Source organism: Heteronotia binoei, chromosome 8 (genome assembly GCF_032191835.1).
Source record: "Heteronotia binoei isolate CCM8104 ecotype False Entrance Well chromosome 8, APGP_CSIRO_Hbin_v1, whole genome shotgun sequence".
In the NCBI taxonomy this organism is placed as follows: domain Eukaryota; kingdom Metazoa; phylum Chordata; class Lepidosauria; order Squamata; family Gekkonidae; genus Heteronotia; species Heteronotia binoei.
In genome coordinates, this window is record NC_083230.1 from 133,340,765 (window position 1) to 133,361,237 (window position 20,473).

Genomic DNA, 20,473 nt, shown 5'->3' on the forward strand with positions numbered 1-20,473 from the left:
ATCTGCTGTCCACCCCTGGACCAAAGGAGGCCAGGTTGCGTTTGACATGAGCCAGGGCCTTCTCGGTGGCAGCACCAGAGTTATGGAATGCTCTCCCAGAGGCCATAAGGGCCCTGCGGGACCTTCCTACATTCTGCAGGGCCTGTAAGACAGAATTGTTTCAACAGGCCTTCAATGCTTAAACTGAGAGAGAGCTGCCACCTGACATCAGCTAGAGTTCCTGGTGACCAACCGTCTGAAAAACAGAACCGCCAACATAGTAATGGTACAGCACCATGGAATAGTTTTTGAATTTTAATTGTATTAATGTTTTATAGATTTTATTGACTTATTGTTCTAAATCGTGTAAATGACTGTTGTAAGCCGCCCTGAGTCCGCTTGTGGAGAGGGTGGGATAAAAGTCTAATGTAAATAAATAAAGAAATAAAATTGAGGGACTTAAGGAAGCCTGGGACAAGCCAGCCTCCATCGCACCTACTCCTAGGAGGTTTGACTCTCTTTATTGAGTCCATGCCTCGGGTTCAAAAGTTTCTCTCCTCTCACCCTGCTCCCAATTCTATTATTGTTCACTCGGCTTCGAAGGCAAAACCCTCATGACATCCTGCTCCACCCGACTGGGAAGGGCGTAAACTCGACACCCTAGCACGAAAGATCTATGGCCTGGCCTGGCTACCACCAACTCTAAAATTAATAATTATTTCGCTTACCTTTCGGCTTATGTTTTCAACCTTGCCAACCAATTCACACCCCTGATTCCAACTTTACCGGACGCTTCTCAAAAGCTGGCTCATCAGCTAGTTTCAGAACTCTCCAGAGTGTAAATAACAAATAAATATCGTTCAGCATGCAATGTCCTGCTCTTCCAGGGTCTTTGCGTCATCAGTAGCGCTTCGGCACCATGCATGGCTTTGCTCAACCAACCTTCAGACTGACATCAAGCAAAAGATTGAGGATCTACCGTTTGTCAGTCAAGGGTTGTTCCATGCATCCACAGACGAGGTCCTTACATCTGTTGACGATGGCCGTAAGCCCCCTAAATGCCTAGGTGTCTCCCAGCAACAGCAGTCCCAAACTTTCAACTGCTCCCGGCCATGGAAACAACCTTATCTGAAACGTCAATGTTCCCCTAAGCAATCAGAATACCGGCATCGGAAGGGACCCCAAGGCAAGCAACCCTACCAGTCCTACCAACAAAAGACACGCCCATTGCCAAGCAAGAAGACTATGCCACCCTCCAAACAGTATCTTTGACTTTCCCCTCCTGCTCTCTCCAGGCCACACAAGGCTTTCTCCGTTCCTCAGGGCTTGGTAGAAGATCACCACAGACACCTGGGTACTCACTATAATAGAGTTCATTTCGCCCCCTCACCATCACCGTTTCATCTTAACTCCTCTGTCTCCGTTTCTTCACGAGGAAATCCTAGATCTCTTTCGCAAGGAGGCTATAGAACCCGTTCCCCTCCACCTTCGGAAGACGGGGTTCTACTCCAAATACTTTCTAGTCCCAAAACGAGACGGAGGCAGACATCCAATTCTAGATCTCAGGAAACTCAATGAACAGATAACTTACAAAAAATTCAGAATGATTTCCGTTCAGTCAATCCTGCCGTTAATCCCACAGAACACCTGGATAGCATCCCTAGACCTTCAGGACGCCTACTTTTACATATCAATAAGGCCTCAACACTGGAAATACCTGAGATTCGCCATGGGTCACCACCACTTCCAATATCGGGCCCTCCCATTCAGGCTATCCATGGCCCCTCGCATTTTCACAAAGTGTATGGCAGTGGTGGCTGCAGCTCTGCATCTTCGAGATATCACCATCTTCCCGTATCTGGACGACTGGCTCCTGACTGCTCAGTCGCCTCAACAGCTCAAACGGGACAATTCAGGTCACGCTATCGCTTCTAGCATCCCTAGGTCTGTGTGTGAACCTTGCCCTACTCAGGACCTACAATTCATAGGTGTTCACTTCTGCACACATCTTCATATGGTTTTCCTTCCTCATAGCGACTGTCACTGCTATTCTTCAATCTCCAACTCAACCTGTTGTCGTGTTTCAGCGTCTTCTGGGATGCATGGCAGCAACTACATCCATCATCAGATTCGCCAGGCTTCAGATGAGGCCTCTGCAACTTTGGTTTGTCCGCGCCTTCCACCCGCACAGGCAGCCCCAAACCATAATTCTCACTGCACTCAAGGAGGTCCTCCTCTCTCTTCACTGGTGGACACTTCAGCCCAACTTGCTTCAGGGGATTCCCTTCATCCTGCCTTCCCCTATTGCAGATGTTACCATGGATGCCTTGAAGTGGGGTTGGGGAGCCCACTTGGAGGACAAGACTGTCAGGGGTCTGTGGTCTCCTGCAGAGAGAAAATTCCACATCAACTGCTTGGAACTACACAGGTCCCTTCAATCCTTCCTTCTCTCACGGGTTGTCATGTTCAAATCACATCAGACAACATGGCAACTGTCTTCTACAAAAACAGACAGGAACGAGGTCTCTTCGACTTTGCCATCTCTCCATTACCCTTCATCAAGCACAACATCTACATTACTGCAATCCCATCTACCTGGAGTGGAGAATACTCTAGCAGACTCTCTTAGCCGGGTTCGACTGGACGACTACGAATGGTCACTCAACCCTGCACATCTTCATCTCATCTTCCGTTACTTTGGGAGCCCCAGTGTAGATGTCTTTGCCACATGACTCAACACCAAATGCCGTCGCTTCTACGCGAGGGGGAGCAACGATGCATTTCTCCATGTTTGGGCGGGAGGCCTCCATTACCTGTTGCCTCCATTTCCACTCTTCACACACTCAATCCTCAAGATCGCCCGAGATCAGACAGACTGCATTCTCTTCACTCCGTGGTGGCCGAGACAACCGTGGTTCATGAGGCTTCTTCAGCTATCCCGCCACTCCTATTGTCGCCTCCCTATGGTACCCAACCTCTTCACTCAACATCAAGGTCAAATCTGGCACCACAATCCTCAGATTCTACGCCTCATGGCGTGGAGGATCCGACCATAACACTGCCCCCGGAAGTGCAACAGGTTATCTTCAACGCTAAGAAACCATCCACTAGACGTTCCTACCTTCTCAAATGGAAGCGCTTCTCCGCATATTTACAATCTCATGACATTAATCCAGACATCGCTCCTATCCCCTTTATTCTACAGTACTTATTGTCATTACAAGCTTCAGGACTTAGTTACTCTTCACTAAAGGTTCATTTGTCCGCCGTCTCATCGTTCCATGTTCCTGTTGATGGTCAGACGATTGTTCTCATTGTTTATCTAAAGCTTTCCTCAAAGGACTTTTCCATCTACATCCCCCAGTTAAATCCATCGTTCCTGCTTGGAGTTTATCTCTAGTCCTAGCTCAGCTTGTTAAACCTCCTTTCAAGCCCTGTTGACTTACGTTTACTTTCTTGGAAGACTGCCCTTTTGGTTGCCCTTACCTCAGGTAAACGAGCAAGTGATTGTGTGCCTTCCGCTCTGATCCACCTTATACTGTCTTCCATAGTTCCAAGATGGCCTTCGGATGGACCCCACCTTTCTACCGAAGGTCGTCTCCCCTTTCCACCTTTCAAGTCCTATGTCCTTACCAGCTTTCTTCCCAGAACCCAAGGACTCAGGTCAAAGAATACTACATACTCTCAACGTGAAGAGAGCCTTATCCTTCTATCTTGCACGTACACAACCTTTTCAAAAGGACACTAATTTGTTTGTAGCCTATGGCAAGCCCCATAAAGGCTCCAAGATATCCACCCAAAGACTTTCCAAATCGGTGTCTAGTGCAATTCGGTTGTGTTATGAGACTGCTAAACAATCGTTACCTGTCGGACTCAGAGCTAATTCTGCTAGAGCCATCTCGACTTCTTTGGCATCTCTGCACGGAGTATCCTTGGAGGACATTTGTGCCACTGCAACCTGGTCATATGGACATATGAAGCTGCCTTATACTGAATCAGACCCTTGGTCCATCAAAGTCAGTATTGTCTACTCAGACTGGCAGTGGCTCTCCAGGGTCTCAAGCTGAGGTTTTTCACACCCATTTGCCTGGACCCTTTTTTGGAGATGCCAGGGATTGAACCTGGGACCTTCTGCTTACCAAGCAAATGCTCTACTACTGAGCCACCGTCCCTCGTTCACGTTCGTCGCTCATTATGCCCTGGACATTTGTGCTAGATGTGATGCCTCCTTCGGCCAGGCAGTCCTCCGCTCAATCTTTCACTAATCCTGCTCCAGGTGAGTGCAAGGTGAGTGCTCATATGTGAACTAACTATTATGTTTTGCCACCAATTGCCAGCACCCACCTCCTGTGTTTAGCTTGTTAATCACCCATGTGTGGGACTGCACAGAGACCACGATGAAGTTAAGCAGGTTGCTTACCTGTAACTGATGATCTTCGAGTGGTCATCTGTGCAGTCACACACGTCCACCCAGCCTTCCCCTCTGCTGGCTCTTTGCTTTTTCCTGCACAGATGTCAGTAGCGGCTGGAAGAAACTGAGTGGAAGGGGCACCTTCCACTTGCTCCAGGCATGAGCAGTTGGTGCCTGCTCCCCAGGGCGAGCTGAGAAGCTTGCCAAAAATAATGCTCAAGCGAACTTTTGGAGGTTTTCCAAGGTTAGGATCTGTTGCCGAAGGCAAGACCCATGTGTGTGACTGCACAGATGACCACTTGAAGATCATCAGTTACAGGTAAGTAACCTGTTTTTGTCTGCAGACTCGGGCCTCACTCCTCACTGTACACTCCACATCATTTATGGAGAGGCTAAACAACAGAGGCTCCAGTGGAGATGTCTGAGGGGTGGGGTGAGGTGGGGGACAGTGCTCCCTTACTGCTACTGCAGAACTGCCCATGTTGGGTCCAACAAAGTTTTGTTCAAACAGACTGCTTCACACAAAAGCTTATACCCAGAGTTAAACTTGTTGGACTTAACGGTGCTACTAGACTCAAACTTTGTTCTGCTGCTTTTACACACCTGAATCCATGTAGTTCTCTCTTTTGCTTTCTGTCTAGTTACCAATATATACAATAAAAGAACAAAGAACCCTATAACTATTGCAGGAATATGTTCCTCTCCAGCTCCATTATGTTGCTCACAAACATCACTGGTAGACTAAAAAGTTATTGTAGCAGTATAAAACGTATCGTATCATATAAATATATCTAATTCTCAAAATGACCAGCTCTGGAAAATTATATCTGCAGCCATGTACAGACATGGAGACCTTCAGCCGGGGGGGGGGGAGGCAGAATGATGTGGAGGGTCAGGCTGAGGTAAGGGGGAGGTGCAGGCCAGTGTTGAGGGTCTTGAAGGAGGAGGAGTATGGCCAGGAACAAAAAGATTGGTGGAGAAGGAAAGTGGAGAAACATGACTGGTGGGGATGTCAGAAAGAAAAGGAGACGCCAGGAACTAATGAGTGAGTTTCCCCTGTGAGTTTCTCATGGGTCTTTGTTGGTTAATATATTTTATTCTCAACATGGCTAAATATGTGGACACTTAAATCCAGAGACTGGAGCCATGTACAGAAAGAGAGAACTTTCTACAAACCTGAAAAGGCTCCAGCAGAAAAATTTAAATATGAACATATGAAGTTGTGTTATACTAAATCAGACCCTTGGTCCATCAAAGTCAGAATTGTCTACTCAGACTTGCAGTGGCTCTCCAGGGTCTTAAGCTGAGGTATTCGCACCTCTTTGCCTGGACCGTTTTTAGTTGGAGATTCTGGGTATTGAACCTGGGACCTTCTGCTTACCAAGCAGATGCTCTATCACTGAGCCACTGTCCCTCCCAAACAAATGGGATTAACACCCCCCCCCCCAAAAAACACACCAGAATAGTAGAGGCCATGAATGAATGCCTTCTCAGTGGCCATTGTGGGGGGTGCTAGGAACCCACAACAGTATTGTCAGTCTTCAAGCCTTGGTTTTATGTCAGTACAAGCTGGGGGGAAGGGAGCAAGGCCCTTTCCAGGGGAGAACTCATTTGGACTGGCCATGGCAGCTACCACCAGGAGACATAGTACCACATACCTTGTGTGACTCACCCAGGACTGGCTGCATGGTTGCTGTCCAGCAGCAGCAGCCCCCACCCCCATGCAAGCCAGTGTTATGTAGCAGTTGGAGCTTCAGACCCGGATCTGGGAGATCCATATGGAGCAGAGATCCATCAGTGAATATTAGTCACAAGGTGTAGATGGAACTCTCTGTCTGAGTGCTTGGGGGGGGGGCAGAGTGGGAGGGCTTCTGGTGTCCTGGTCCCACTGGTGGACCTCCTGATGGCACCTGGTGTTCTGTTGTTGTTGTTTTGACCACTGTGTGATTCCAAGTGTGGATTGGATCACTTCCCTGCCAGGGAAGCCCACTGGGGGCCTCAGCAGGGTCTGCAGGGTCGTGTGTTGTGACTGCACTCTGCCTCAGGGGAGGATGCAGAATTGCAACGTGGGTATAATGTGGCTGGCATTTCTCACTTGTGTTCTCACCAAATGAGGCCTGATAGTAGCAGATGATTGTTTAGCAACACAGCTCTCCAAATCAGCCTCTAGCTGTGCTGAGCAAAACAAACGTAGGCTTTGTGAGACTTTAATATGATTAGAGAGAGAAACGTCTTCTGCTGTCTAGGGGTAGGAGGATTGTCTCCTGCAGCCAATTCTAAGGGCTGTGTTGTCTTTGAAGGGTTTAAAGAAACTGAGCTTGCAGCTGTTCCTGTGGTCTGCTGAGAGCAGCAGGCAGAGACTCCACCGCCTCACCGTGTGGGAGCCCACGGGCCAGCTGCAGTCATTCACAGGCATTCTGTGGACTCCAGTGGCAAGTCCTGCAGCAACTAGGACACCATAGATCGTTTTGGCTCCTCTCTTGCAGATTGGCTTGGCAGAAGGGTTGCCTAGCGCCTCCCCTCCCCTTTGGTCCTCAGGGTTCCAAGAAGCTTCCTCTGAAACAAGGCCTTCCTCTGAAACAAGGCCTTCCTCTGAACTGGAAGATTGTTGAGAAGTCTGTATGTTGTTGATGAACTAGGCCTCTGTTAGCTTGTTCTAGATAAGAGTGTTAGCTTAGGTTTTGTTCTTAATGTTGTCATATTTCCTGGCATGGTTTGCATCACTTCGAGCATGGTAACAATCTTCAGTATACTGATCAGGTGTGTCTAAGTCCCAGAGGAAAACATGAAATGGCTGGGTATTGCATGTTTTTGTACATAAGTTGCTTCATGTGCTGGTCAAGAACACATGAAGGCATCATGACAGAGACTGAGGGCTATGTATTTGTCTACAAAACTGTAGTCTTCCCAAGAGAAATAGCTACAACTCCTGTGAGGCAGTGCAAGAATAGAGAGACAGGCAGGAAGCCTAGGTTAATATCTCCAGTCCACAATGGAAATGTGCTGGGTGAACTTGGTCTGGATACACACACTCAGTTTAATGCACCTCACAGGCTTGTTGTTATTCCTCATCTAAATAGTTAACATTGCTTTCCTACTGAGAAAGACTGGATAATGAAGGCATGAATACAGTGAAAAGGGGGAGGCAACCCCAGTTGTACCCAGGAGAGCCCTGGCATAACAAGCCAACACACACAGAGACACACGCATGGCAAAAAGCTCATACCTTGAATAAAACTTTGTTGGTCTTAAAGGTGCTTTCTTTATATCTCTCCCATGTGATTGAGGGAACTGGACAAAGGAAACTGTTGCTCTTTTCCTCCCCCCTCCTCCCTAGGGAAAAAGGATGGGGAGGAGCCTCAGCCAATAGAAGGAAGAGAGGCTTGGCTCAGTAGCTCTATTGTGTGATTGAGAGAGCCTGATGAAGCAAGCTCTCCCTCCTCCCTTTCCCCCCAAGGGAGGAGCCTCAGCCAATGGAGAAAATATGGGCTTTGCTCTGCAGCTCCTGTGTAATTGAATAAGCATGGCAAAGAGAGGAGGAGGAGGAGGAAGCAGACAACAGCCAGTTGTTTGGGTCCTGATAGGAGCTCTCCAGGGGTCTGATTTGCCCCCCGGGCTGCATGTTTGACACCCCTGCATATCTTCTCCTCCAGTGGAGCTACCAAATTACACTTTTGCAAGTGTAATTGCTATTACCCTTGGATAAGAATATGAGTATGCCACAGACTCTCCATGTCACTGCCTCTGCTTCTTCACCAGCCATGCTGCTGCAATCCATTTCAGATTTCAAATCCAATGGAAATTAATTCTGTATATCTTGTACCTCCCCAATAACTCCACTGCCAAACTGCCTCCCAGGGCTACTTGTGAAGAGCTTCTCGCCTTCCTGCAGAGCGCCCCGGCCAGACCGCCTGTATAAACCTTTAAGGAAGCCCAGGTATATCATAGCACTGCTTATGCTTGTGACATATTTTGGTTGGCAATACAAAAACCTCAGAGGTGGCAATGCAAGCAGCATTTGTGGAAGTGCAGCCATTTGCCTGAATGCCTGCGTCAGGGTGGCCAAGTTAAACGTGTGTGTCCTGTGTGCCTCTGAGTCTCATGGCTGTTGCCGTGCCAAAGCGTGATGACAGTTAAGGGAAGACCAAGTGGAGGAGGGAGGGAGGGGGGGCTCTTCCCTTGCCAGTAAGAGCGAAGCCCCTTCTTGGGGGAGGAGGGGTCCAGATCTCTTCTTCAGTCACACAGCCCTGTTGTGTTTTTGCCTCCTGCAGGGCATTCTTCTCAAGGTCTGCTCCTTAACTCAGCAAGGCTGGCTGGAGCAGGGCACGCATTGCCTCAGCCACGGACACGGGCTGCTCTAGTTGCTCATGGCACTGAGATGCTCTTGTGTCTGTGCAGTGAGGCCTCAGATGTGCATTTGCATACAGCAGTGTTGGCAATAGGCCTGGCCGGTCAGGAAACCAAAGCCCATTGTCTCTGCGTGCTGCGCTGCTGGCTCCAGTGACATTAGGAGAGAAGTCAGGCACATCTCTAAGGGCACCAGGAGAGCCCTGCCGCCTCCAGTCAGCGGCCCGTTTTGCGGAGTGGGCTCTGGCTGTTTTGGAAGTTGCCTTGTAGACCTGGTAGGTTGGCTGCCTCTGAATATGGAGGTTCCCTTTAATCACTGGGGCCAACAGCCGTCTGAAGACCTCTCCTTCATGAGGTAGACTATTCCCCTTGTAAAGCCATCCATGCTGGTGGCCATCACTTCATCCCTTGGCAGTGAGTTCCACTGTTTAATTGTTGATCAATGATCTTCCCCCTTTTGTCCATACAGAAATCCTGCTCTTTTTAGACCTGTGTGAATAGTACATCAATGTAAGAGGAGTCTTTTTCTCTCTCAACGAGTGGCATTCCCAGGGGAAGAGCCCAGTCCTGCAGAGAGTATGTTTGGAAAGGAGGTTAAGTCCAAAACTGAGAGAAACCCAACTGAGTAGAAAGAAGTAGCAGAAACCGAAAGGGCCTCTCTGGCTGCTGGGGCCGTGGCTCCCCCTGCAGGCTTGTCCAGGCACCAACCAACCAGAACTTCTGCCGGTGTGGAGATTGAGGGGGCGGGGGCGGGGAGGCCCTGCAGGGCTATTTTGTTCTCTGGGGCTTTAATGGGATTCACATTTGGAGTAGGATTTCAGAAATTTTGAATAAAAATCATAACAATAAATACAATAGAACGATCATATTTAAAATCATATTATAAAAATAGGAGTCCTGTTCAAGAGACTACAGTCAGTAGGTTCAAGAAGCTACAGTCAATATAATAGTGGCCATGTGGTATATGAATCTCAATAAATCCTTATTGGCACAGTATCTTCAGGGAGCTCTTGCCAGAGGCATCAGGATATCAACTAAAAGCCCTCCCAGCCATGCACATGTTTAGATTCAGTTCCAGGAGAAAACAGGCATAAAAGGAAGACAGGCATAAAACGGATAAAAGGAAGTACTTCTTCACCCAAAGGGTGATTAACATGTGGAATTCACTGCCACAGGAGGTGGTGGCGTCCACAAGCATAGCCACCTTCAAGAAGGGGTTAGATAAAAATATGGAGCAGAGGTCCATCAGTGGCTATTAGCCACAGTGTGTGTGTGTGACACAGAATGTTGGACTGGATGGGCCATTGGCCTGATCTAACATGGCTTCTCTTATGTTCTTATGTTCTTAAATGTCTCTATGTTAAGACTGATTATATGACCCAATTGTCATGTCCCCTCTCAAGTGTGGAGGTAACTGATAGTATTTTTTATTAGCTGTGATGTTGGTTTTGTCTCCTCTGTTGTCATATCAGCGGAGTGCATACCAAAATACCATTCTGATTTATTTCATTACAATTACACTCAGTATTCTGCTATTTCAAATGAGAAATACACTAAAATAAAGAGGATGTGTAGCCCTTCTTGGTGGGACTACAGATGTAAGGACTGAATGAGTTTAGCATATCTCTCTCCCTCTCTCTCGGCTTGACTTCGCGAACGAAGATTTAAGAAGGGTGCAGTAGTCCACATCTGCTGCAGGCTCGCTGGTGGCTGACAAGACCAATGCGGGACAGGCAGATCCGGCCACAGTGCCTGCAGGAAAAAGTCTGATTTGGGGTTGGTGCTGTAGCAGTGCGATTCTTCCTCAATCTCCTTTTGTCCTCAAGACCAGCTATGCGTGCGTTCTCAAAGGAAGAGACAGCCTGGTGGATGGTGTGCCTCCATGCTTTGCGATCTGAGGCTAGGTCAGACCACTGGTGATGGTTGATGCGACAGGTGCCAAGGGATTTCTTCAAGGAGTCCTTGTACCTCTTCTTCGGTGCCCCTCTATTTCGATGGCCGGTGGAAAGTTCGCCATACAGAGCAATCTTGGGAAGGCGGTGGTTTGCCATCCTAGAAATATGCCCTGCCCAGCTCAGCTGTGTCTTCAACAGCAGTGCCTCGATGCTTGTAACCTCCGCCCTCTTGAGGACTTCAGTGTTGGTCACAAAGTCACTCCAGTGGATGTTGAGGATGGTGCGAAGGCAGCGCTGATGAAAGCGCTCAAGGAGTCGCAGGTGATGACGGTATAAAACCCACGATTCGGAGCCGTAGATGAGGGTTGTCATCACAACCGCTTTGTAAACATTGATCTTTGTGCCTTTTTTCAGATGCTTGTTGCTCCACACTCTTTTGTGCAGTCGGCCAAATGCACAGTTTGCCTTTGCCAGCCTGTTGTCAATCTCCTTGTCGATCTTGGCATCTGAGGAGATGATGCACCCCAGGTAGCTGAACTACTGGACTGTCTTCAGAACTGATTCACCCACAGTGATGCAGAGAGGGTGATAATCTTCCTGGGGTGCAGGCTGGTGGAGAACTTCTGTCTTCTTCAGACTAACTTCTAGGCCGAATAGCTTGCAAAGCAGGATGTCATATGCTGCAGAGCTGATACCGAGTGGGAGACAAGTGCAGCATCATCAGCAAATAGTAGCTCTCGGATAAGTTTTTCCATTGTCTTGGAGTGAGCCTTTAGTCGCCTCAGGTTGAACAGGCTGCCATCAGTGCGATAGCGGATGTAGACACCATCGTCATCATCTAGATCTACTGCGGCTCTTTGAAGCATAATGCTAAAGAAGATCGTAAAGAGAGTTGGCGCGAGAACTCAGCCTTGCTTTACACCTGTGCCTATTGGGAAGGGCTCCGAGAGGTCGTTGCAGTGTCTGACTTGGCCTCGCTGGTCTTCATGTAGCTGGATGATCATGCTGAGGAACCCTGGGGGACATCCTAAACGTTCCAAGATTTGCCACAGGCCTTTCCTGCTAACGGTATCGAAAGCTTTGGTAAGGTCGACAAAAGTCACATATAGACCCTTGTTCTGTTCCCTGCATTTCTCTTGGAGCTGCCTGAGAACAAATACCATGTCGGTGGTGCTCCTGTTAGCTCTGAAGCCGCACTGGCTCTCTGGGAGGAGTTCTTCTGCAATGGCGGGCACCAGTCTGTTCAGGAGTATTCTGGCAAGGATTTTGCCTGCGATGGAGAGCAGGGTTATCCCCCGGTAGTTGGAGCAGTCTGACTTTTCCCCTTTGTTCTTGTGTAGAGTGATGGTGATTGCATCGCGAAAGTCCTGTGGTAGTTTGCCTTGTTCCCAGCAGGTGACAAGTACTTTGTGAAGTGTGCTATGTAGTACTGTGCCCCCATGCTTCCAGATCACTGGTGGGATTCCATCAACTCCCGCTGCCTTGCCACTTTTCAGTTGCTTGATGGCTTTAACAGTCTCTTCTAGAGTGGGGATCTCCTCCAACTCTGTTTTCACTGGTTGAAGTGGGGTGAGGTGGATTGCTGAAACTTGAACTACATGGTTGGCACTGAAGAGAACCTGAAAATACTCCGACCACCGGTTCAGTACCTTGTCTGTGAGGAGCACTTGGCCGTCTGCACTACGTAAGGGACTCTGAGCCTGATATGATGGGCCATATACTGCCTTCAGGGCTTCGTAGAACCCTCTTAAATCACCAGTGTCTGCACACAGCTGGGTTCTCTCTGCAAGCTTGGTCCACCACTCGTTCTGAATGTCTCGAAGCTTGCGCTGGAGGTTGCTACATGCAGCGCGAAAGATTGCTTTTTTCCCGGGACAGGAGGGCTGAGCAAGATGTGCTTGGTAGGCAGATCTCTTTTTCGCTAGTAATTCTTGGATCTCTTGATTGTTCTCGTCAAACCAGTCCTTGTTCTTCCTTGTGGAGAACCCGAGGACTTCTTCCGAGATCAACAGGATGGTAGTTTTTAGGTGTTCCCAGAGTGCTTCTGGAGAAGGGTCTGTGGGGCAACTGGGGTCCTCAATTCTTGACTGGAGTTTTGCCTGGAAGGCAGCTTTAACTTCGACTGACTGAAGGCTGCCAACCTGAAGCTTCCTCCGAAGGATACCTTCTCTCCTGGGTGTGGGTTTAAAGTGAAGACGGAGATTGCAGCGTACAAGACGATGATCCGTATGACATTCCGCACTGGGCATTACTCGGGTGTGTAAGACATCTCAAAGGTCTCTCTGGCGCACCAGAATGTAGTCGATAAGGTGCCAGTGCTTGGACCGTGGGTGCATCCAGGTTGTCTTCAGGCTGTTCTTCTGCTGAAAGATAGTGTTGGTGATGGTGAGTTGGTGCTCCGTGCAGAATTCTAGCAGGAGGCGCCCATTATCATTGCAGTTGCCAATGCCGTGTTTGCCAAGTACTCCTTTCCAGGCTTCCGAGTCTTTACCTACTCTGGCATTGAAGTCGCCAGGATGATCATCTTGTCCTCTGTAGGGGTCTTCCGTACGAGGTTGCGTAGATCAGCATAGAACTTGTTCTTTTTTGCAGCATCTGCTTGAAGGGTTGGGGCATACACACTGAAGAGTGTTGCATGCTGCTTGTTTTGAAGTGGGAGGCGCATGGACATGATGCGATCTGAGTGATGCGATCTGTTGGTAGGTTTTCGAGTTTGGAGGCGATCTGTTGGTAGGTTTTCGAGTTTGGAGGCAATGGAGTTCCTGACCATGAAGCCACGCCAGAAAGGCGGCTCTCAGCCTTTGACTTACCCGACCAGTAGAGGGTATAGCCAGCACCATGTTCTTGAAGACTTACAAGCGAAGGAGGCTGAGACATGAGAGTGCTCGACCACCTTCCAGCCTGCGTCCCATCCCGATGGTGACAGGTAGTGGGACCAGACGAATTTACCCGCCTCCGACACTGGTGTTATGCAATGCCAGGTCCATCAACAATAAGTCCGTTGTCCTTCGGGATTACCTGCGGGAGCAGGATGCGGACCTGGCTTGCGTGACCGAGACCTGGGTGCGAGATGGAGAGACCGTGGCTTTCTCCCAGATGACCCCCCCGGGTTACTCGGTCTTTCACCAGTCCCGGACTAGCGGGCGGGGGGGAGGAGTGGCGCTACTCATATGAGAGGCTTACTCCTTTAGGGCTCTCCCGGCCCCGGAGATTCCGGGCATTGAATGTGCCGGCCTGATGTGGGACGTTGGGGAGGGGTTGGCGATCTGGCTGGTGTACCGACCACCTAACGCACCAGCCGCCGCCTTACCATCCCTGGTGGAGGCTGTGGCGGGCTGGGCGTTGGAGTGCCCAAGGCTATTAGTCTTGGGTGACTTCAATGTTCATGCCGACGACGCGGCCTCCAGCCAGGCGATGGATCTAGTGTCATCCATGGCGACACTAGGATTCTCCCAGGTTGTTACAACGCCCACTTATCAGGTGGGACACATGTTAGACCTGGTCTTCGTGGCGGGAGTACAAGTGAACGATATTGCAATGGAAGCAGTGCCATGGTCGGATCACTTTGCCCTCAAGGCTCGTATGGATATGTCACCCCAAACCTGTTTAGGCGGAGAGCGGATTTTGGCTCGCCCACGGAGCCTGATGGACCCGGAACGGTTCCTGACGGCCCTGCGGGATACCTGGCCCACTGGCGACTCCCTGGATGATCTGGTAGAGTCCTGGAACAATGGACTCTCCAGGGCCATCGAGGAGATCGCGCCTAGGCGTCCTCTGCGCCCCCGCCTTAAGCCGTCTCCCTGGTTTAACCAGGAACTGCGGCAATTGAAGCGGGACCTCAGACGACTAGAGAGGCAATGGCGGCGTACTCGAGACGAAGTGACCCGAACATCTTATAGAGAGAGTTTGAAGACCTATGAGATGGCAATCAAATCCGCAAAGAAGACATACTTTGCGGCTAAGATTGCGTCCGCAACTTCACGCCCGGCACAATTGTTCAATATAATTTGGGATCTTACTACGCTGCCCCAGGGCAGACCAAATTCTATTGAATTGGAGATAGGCTGTGAGGCTTTTGCGAACTATTTTGCGAACAAGATCGCATCACTCCGCCTCAACCTCCCCATCAACTTTGAGACAGTTAACACAACCGAGGCCCCGAGCATGTCTTCGGATCATATTCTGGATGGTTTCAGCCCCCTCAGCCTGGAGGAAGTTGACAGGATCCTCTTATCTGCCCGCCCAACAACTTGTAAATTGGACCCATGCCCTTCCTGGCTTATTAAATCCTGCCAGGGGGGTCTCAGATATCCTATACGGGATATCATAAACAGATCCCTGACGGAAGGGCTTTTTCCAGCGCCGCTTAAAGAGGCTGTGGTCCGTCCCCTCCTAAAAAAACCATCTTTAGACCCGGCCCAATTGCCACACTATAGGCCGGTCTCAAATTTGCCCTTCCTGGGCAAACTTATTGAGAGGGCAGTGGTGAGGCAGCTACAGACTTTCCTGGAGGACGCTTCCATCCTTGACCCACTTCAGTCCGGCTTTCGCCCAGGTCACGGGACGGAGACGGTGTTGGTTGCCCTGGTAGATGACCTTCAACGGCATCTGGATCGGGGTGGCTCGGCAGTGCTGATGCTGATGGACCTATCGGCGGCGTTCGATATGGTCGACCATCGGTTACTGACTTGCCGCCTCGCCGACGCAGGGATTCAGGGGCTGGCCTTGTAGTGGCTTTCCTCCTTCCTTGAAGGTCGGGGACAAAGGGTCGCGATTGGGGGGGAACTATCCTGGAGGCACACAATTGTGGAGTGCCCCAGGGAACGGTTCTCTCCCCGATGTTATTTAACATCTATATGCGACCTCTTGCCCAGATTGCCCGAAGGTATGGGCTGGGGTGTCACCAGTATGCTGATGACATCCAGCTCTATCTACTTATGGATGGCCGACCGGTCTGTGCCCCAGAAAATCTAGACCGGGCACTACAGGCCGTGGCTGAGTGGCTCAGACTGAGTGGACTGAGACTGAATCCTGCAAAGACAGAGGTCCTTTGTTTGGGCCGTCGAGGACCGGGGGGGGGGGAATTCCCCTGCCAGCTTTTTGACGGTGCGCCGCTGATGTCGGCGGACAGGGTCAGGAGCCTGGGGGTGCTACTAGAGCCGTCCCTAAAAATGGAGGCTCAGATAGCGACCACTGCCAAGTCCGCGTTTTTTCATCTTAGACGGGCAAGGCAGTTGGCCCCCTTCCTGGACTGCGACGACCTAGCAACAGTGATCCACGCTACAGTCACTTCGAGGTTGGATTACTGTAATGCCCTCTACATGGGGCTGCCCCTGTGCCGGACCCAGAAATTGCAGCTGGTGCAGAATGCCGCGGCCCGGCTGTTATTGGGCCTCCCAAGATGGGGGCACATTCGGCCGGGTCTTTGGGCTTTGCACTGGCTCCCAATAACATACCGAGTCCGGTACAAGGTGCTGGTCATTACCTTTAAAGCCCTATATGGCCTGGGACCTGCCTACCTGAGGGACCCCACATGTTCCCCAGAGAGTACTGAGGTCTGGGACTCAAAACCTTCTCACCATCCCCGGGCCTAAGGAAGTCCGTCTCAAGACAACCAGAGACAGGGCCTTTTCTACAATGGCCCCTACATGGTGGAACCAGCTACCGGAAGAGGTGAGGGCCCTGCGGGATCTTACTCAGTTCCGCAGGGCCTGTAAGACAACCCTCTTCCGGTTAGCCTACGCCTGACTGGATAAATGTAGCTTATTAAACTCCTGTGAATTTATACTGTACAGTTTTAATGTTAAGAATTTAAGGTTTTAGGTTTTTAAATGCTTCGACTTTTTAAATGTAATAACTTTGTACTTTGTTTTATTGTTTTATCGTTTGCTGTGAGCCGCCCTGAGCCATTTTATGGGAAGGGCGGGGTATAAGTTATAGAATAAATAAAATAAATAAAAAATAAAAAAGACTACCTTCCTCAGGGAAACGGACCTCACTGAGAGCTGCTATGTCAATATTCAACCTGAGAAGTTCGTGGGCAACTAGAGCAGAGCGTCGTTCAGGGCGACCACTGTCTACTGTGTCAAGCATGGTTCTGATGTTCCAACACGCAAGCTTTAGTCTTTGCACACTTTGTGAGGCAGGTGCATGCCTTTTCTTTGTTGTTATTTTTTGACCGCAAGTAAGGATGCCCGTTGACCGCGGCTAGCCAACTGGGGGGGGGGGGAGACGAGCTTTGTTTAGGCCACCTTTTCTAGGCCCCTCTCCGTGCGGAGCAAGCAGTGCTGTCCCTAGATAAGGCTGCTTGGTCGTTTAGGGTGCTGCCGAAAAATGCTTTCGTCTCCGGGTCAGCATCAGGCGACCAATACCCTGAACCGCCTACATGCAGGATTGGGACTGCGGCTTCCAGTGTTTAGCATATGCAGTGAGGTAAAAAACAGTAACACCTGGAGAGGTGTCTACAGGGCCTGTAAGGCAGAGATATTCCACCAGACTTTTGGTTGAGGGCAGCAAGCGTTATCATCAGCTGGCACCTTCCTTTCCCCCCTTCTCCTCAGACACTTTGTAAGCCCCCCCCCCCCCGATGCTCTGGTAGTCCAGAATGCAACAACACTATTAACAGCAGCAGCAACAACAACAACAACAATAATATAGGATCTGGGGCCTTATTCATACAAGCATGTGAGCCTTGGGGTGGGGGGGGGGCAGGCAGTGTCTAGACCACACTCAGCAGTTTCCTCTTTTGTGGTTGATTTTACGGTTCCTGGACCCAGCAATGAAATCTTTGCATTATACATGTTGCAGCAAAATCCTGTGCTCTGTCTACAGGGAGGGAGGGAAGGAAGGAGGGAGGGGTCCTTCTGTAGCCCCCTTGGGTGTTTGGTGAGTATAGATACAAAGAGGAATAATCTTATCGCATTACTTGTTGTAGATTTCCCAGGCTGTGTGGCGGTAGTCTTGGCATTGTGAGACCTGATGTTTCGCCAGCAAATGTGACTGACATCCTCAGAGATGGAACTCAGAAAACTGGAGTTCTCTCTGGGTCAAAGTGAGAAGAAGATGGTAGGCAGGTAATTTATATCTACTCAGGAAGGTGGGGTAGGACTGAGTCATTATCTTATAGGAGCTTCCCAGGCTGTGATATGTTTTCTATGTTATACCTCTGAGGATGTCAGTCACAGTTGCTGGTGAAACGTCAGGTCTCGCAATGCCAAGACCGTGGCCATACAGCCTGGGAAATCTATGGCAACCAATGAATTCCGGCCGTGAAAGCTTTCGACAACATAATCTTATGGCAGCTTGAGGATCCTAGAGAGATCTAAAGGGAGGCATTTTAGTGGTTCCATTTCCACAGGCCAGACAAATCTGTCTGTCTGGATTTGGCTTGTGGGCTTGGTCAGACAACTGAAAGCTTCCTGCATGATGTGGCATTGCTAGAGTGGAGCTGGTGAGATCCTGGCCTTAGAGGGGGTCTGAGTGTTGTGATCTGATCTTCTTTGCTTGTCTTTTCCTCTGCAGGAAACGGGGATGGCCACGGGCAGATACTCCAGCGCTTTCCAGAGAAGGACTGGGAGGATAACCCTTTCCCTCAGGGCATTGAACTGGTGAGTCTTCCGTGGAACATGTGACGAGGGTGCTGGCTGAAGCCTTCCCACGACAGAGCTGCTCCCTTGTTTGCCATCCCAGCACAAGCACACGAATGGGAAAGGTCTAGATAGGCAAATGGTTCCTCCTGCAAACAGAGCGGGGTCTTCTTATGGCATTCAGGGAATTGATGGCTTCAGGCTGTGATTTCAGTCTCTGCCTCCTCCTTCTACTCCTCCTCTTGGGCTTCCTGGCTGTCTGTTACCTTTTCTGCTCTTGGTTACATTCCTCCCAGTGCAGCATAATCCTGTAGGCGTGAGCATCTCAGAGCCTGAGACAGACACATCCCCGCCGCTTGCCTGGTGGTGCTCACTCCTGTCACCAGGGTTGCCTCTCCCCAGCACTGCTGAGCCTTGGCCAGCCCTCCTCGTGTGTCTGGAGGGACAAGAAGGGCGGGCTTCCCTTTCTGCTGCCTTCCCGCTCCCTCCTCAGCAGAAGGCCCAGCAGCTTGGGCAAGAGAATGAGGTTATCAAGGTAACCAGAAGAGAGCGAGCTGGAGAAAGGGGAGTCCAACCAACCACCATCCCATTGTGGGCAGCTTGCTCTTTTCCTGAGTGACTGTTGTGGTGATGGTTGTGCTTTCTCTTCTCTGTGACAATGCAGAGGCTGTGAAGAAGGGGAGAGGAGTGTTGTTGGACAGCTGGTATCTAAAGAACAGTGAGGTACATGGCAGGAAGCCTCGAGAAAATCAGTTCCTAAGGCAAGGTGCCACCACTGGAGAAGTCCTGTACCTGGTCACCACCCGCCTCATCTTGCCAGAGGGAGGAGGCACAGAAAGCAGAGCCAGTGAAGAGGATTTTAGCTGGGGATCTGGACAGTAGAGGAGGAGGCAGCCCTTCCTTCAGGGTAAAGCAGCACTTTGAACGGGGCCTGGGTAGAGACAGGCCGCCACAGCAGATCTTTTCACATCAAGTCCAACCTCCAGCAATTTCCTGGGTGCCACAAATTGGACCACTTGACAACATTTCTGGGTAGTTTTCAAATGCAGCCTTGCATACAGTGTGTTCTATTAATCTATCTGGGATACAGTCAGAGAGGGGTCACTGTAGTGGTAGAGGCCAAGGCCTGTCCCTGATGTTGCCACCTCGCACTAGTATGCGGAAGGTCATGACCTCTGGCATTCCCCAGTGCCACTTCTGCAATTGGCCAGCCATTTGCTGAAGCATGGTGTGCTCCACTCAGCCAGTCTTTCTGGAAGACTCAGGAGAATAACATGGCCACACTCCCCCTCTCATTCTCCCCCAGAAGGAAGGAAGGAAGCTCATGAGCTAAAGGCATCCCAGAGGGTGTTTGCATCCCAGACAGGCCTGGAGCCAAGTAGAAATGGGTCTAGACCACTGGTCCCCCATCAGGCTGCCTACAGCTGCTGTGTGGCCCTAGCCCAAGGTCAGGATGGGCTCGAATGGTGAATCTGTAACTGCGGGAATTACTGGGTATTCTCTGTTGTGTTTTCATTGCTTATGAATTATATTCTTAGCTGTATTTTCTTTGCTTATGAGTTCTTCAGACTTCTCTCAGTCCCACCTACCTCACACAGGGTGTCTTTCTGTAATGGGGAGAGGAAGGGAAGGTGATTGCAAACCACTCCGCGACTCTGTTGGGTAGTGAAGGGCAGGGTATAAACCCAACTGATCTTCTTCGTGGTCTCTGTGCTTCACACCCATGGGATAATGCGCCTGCGCCGATCCCCGAATCGGTACCTGAAAAGCCCGGGATTTTTCTGCGCTCGGCGCCAATGGGCATACACAGGCATCCCAGTACACATGCTCACCGGCGCCAGCGCGGGGATCCTGCCGGTTCCTTTCTGACCGCTGCGCTGAGAGGTTTACCTTTCGTGTTCCCCGGTCGGTGAGAATTTTGGCTTTGCCTTCTCTTGTATTTAGCCCGTTTACTGCTTTTCTTAGTGTAGATAGATAGATAAGATAGTTATATAAAAAAAAAAGAGTTTTTTTTATTTTTTGTATTTTATTTTCCTTAATAATATTCAAATAATTACATCTTACATCTTAATAAAGGAAAAAAAGACAAAAGATAATACAATTTGTACTAAAAGAGGTAGATCATGGCTAAAATAAGCTTTCAGAGATCCTCCAACACTCAACAGTCCAAGTTTTACAGTCTAACAATATTTATTATAAAATATAAAAAGAAAATAAAAGTTTCTTAACCCGCTAAATAATTCTTATTCCTTATT

The 20,473-nt window shown here is 49.7% G+C and overlaps 1 protein-coding gene across 1 annotated transcript in view; it reads left to right on the top strand.

Annotated features, from left to right (window-relative positions):
- Positions 1 to 1,708: 1,708 nt before the first annotated feature.
- Positions 1,709 to 20,473, top strand: part of SBF1 (SET binding factor 1) — an 84,148-nt gene continuing 65,383 nt past the window's right edge. Inside the window, exons 1-3 of the mRNA XM_060244536.1 lie at positions 1,709 to 1,923; positions 13,614 to 13,741; positions 18,154 to 18,239. Of these exons, the coding sequence (XP_060100519.1) occupies positions 1,709 to 1,923; positions 13,614 to 13,741; positions 18,154 to 18,239 (429 nt within the window). The remainder of the gene's footprint in view (positions 1,924 to 13,613; positions 13,742 to 18,153; positions 18,240 to 20,473) is intronic.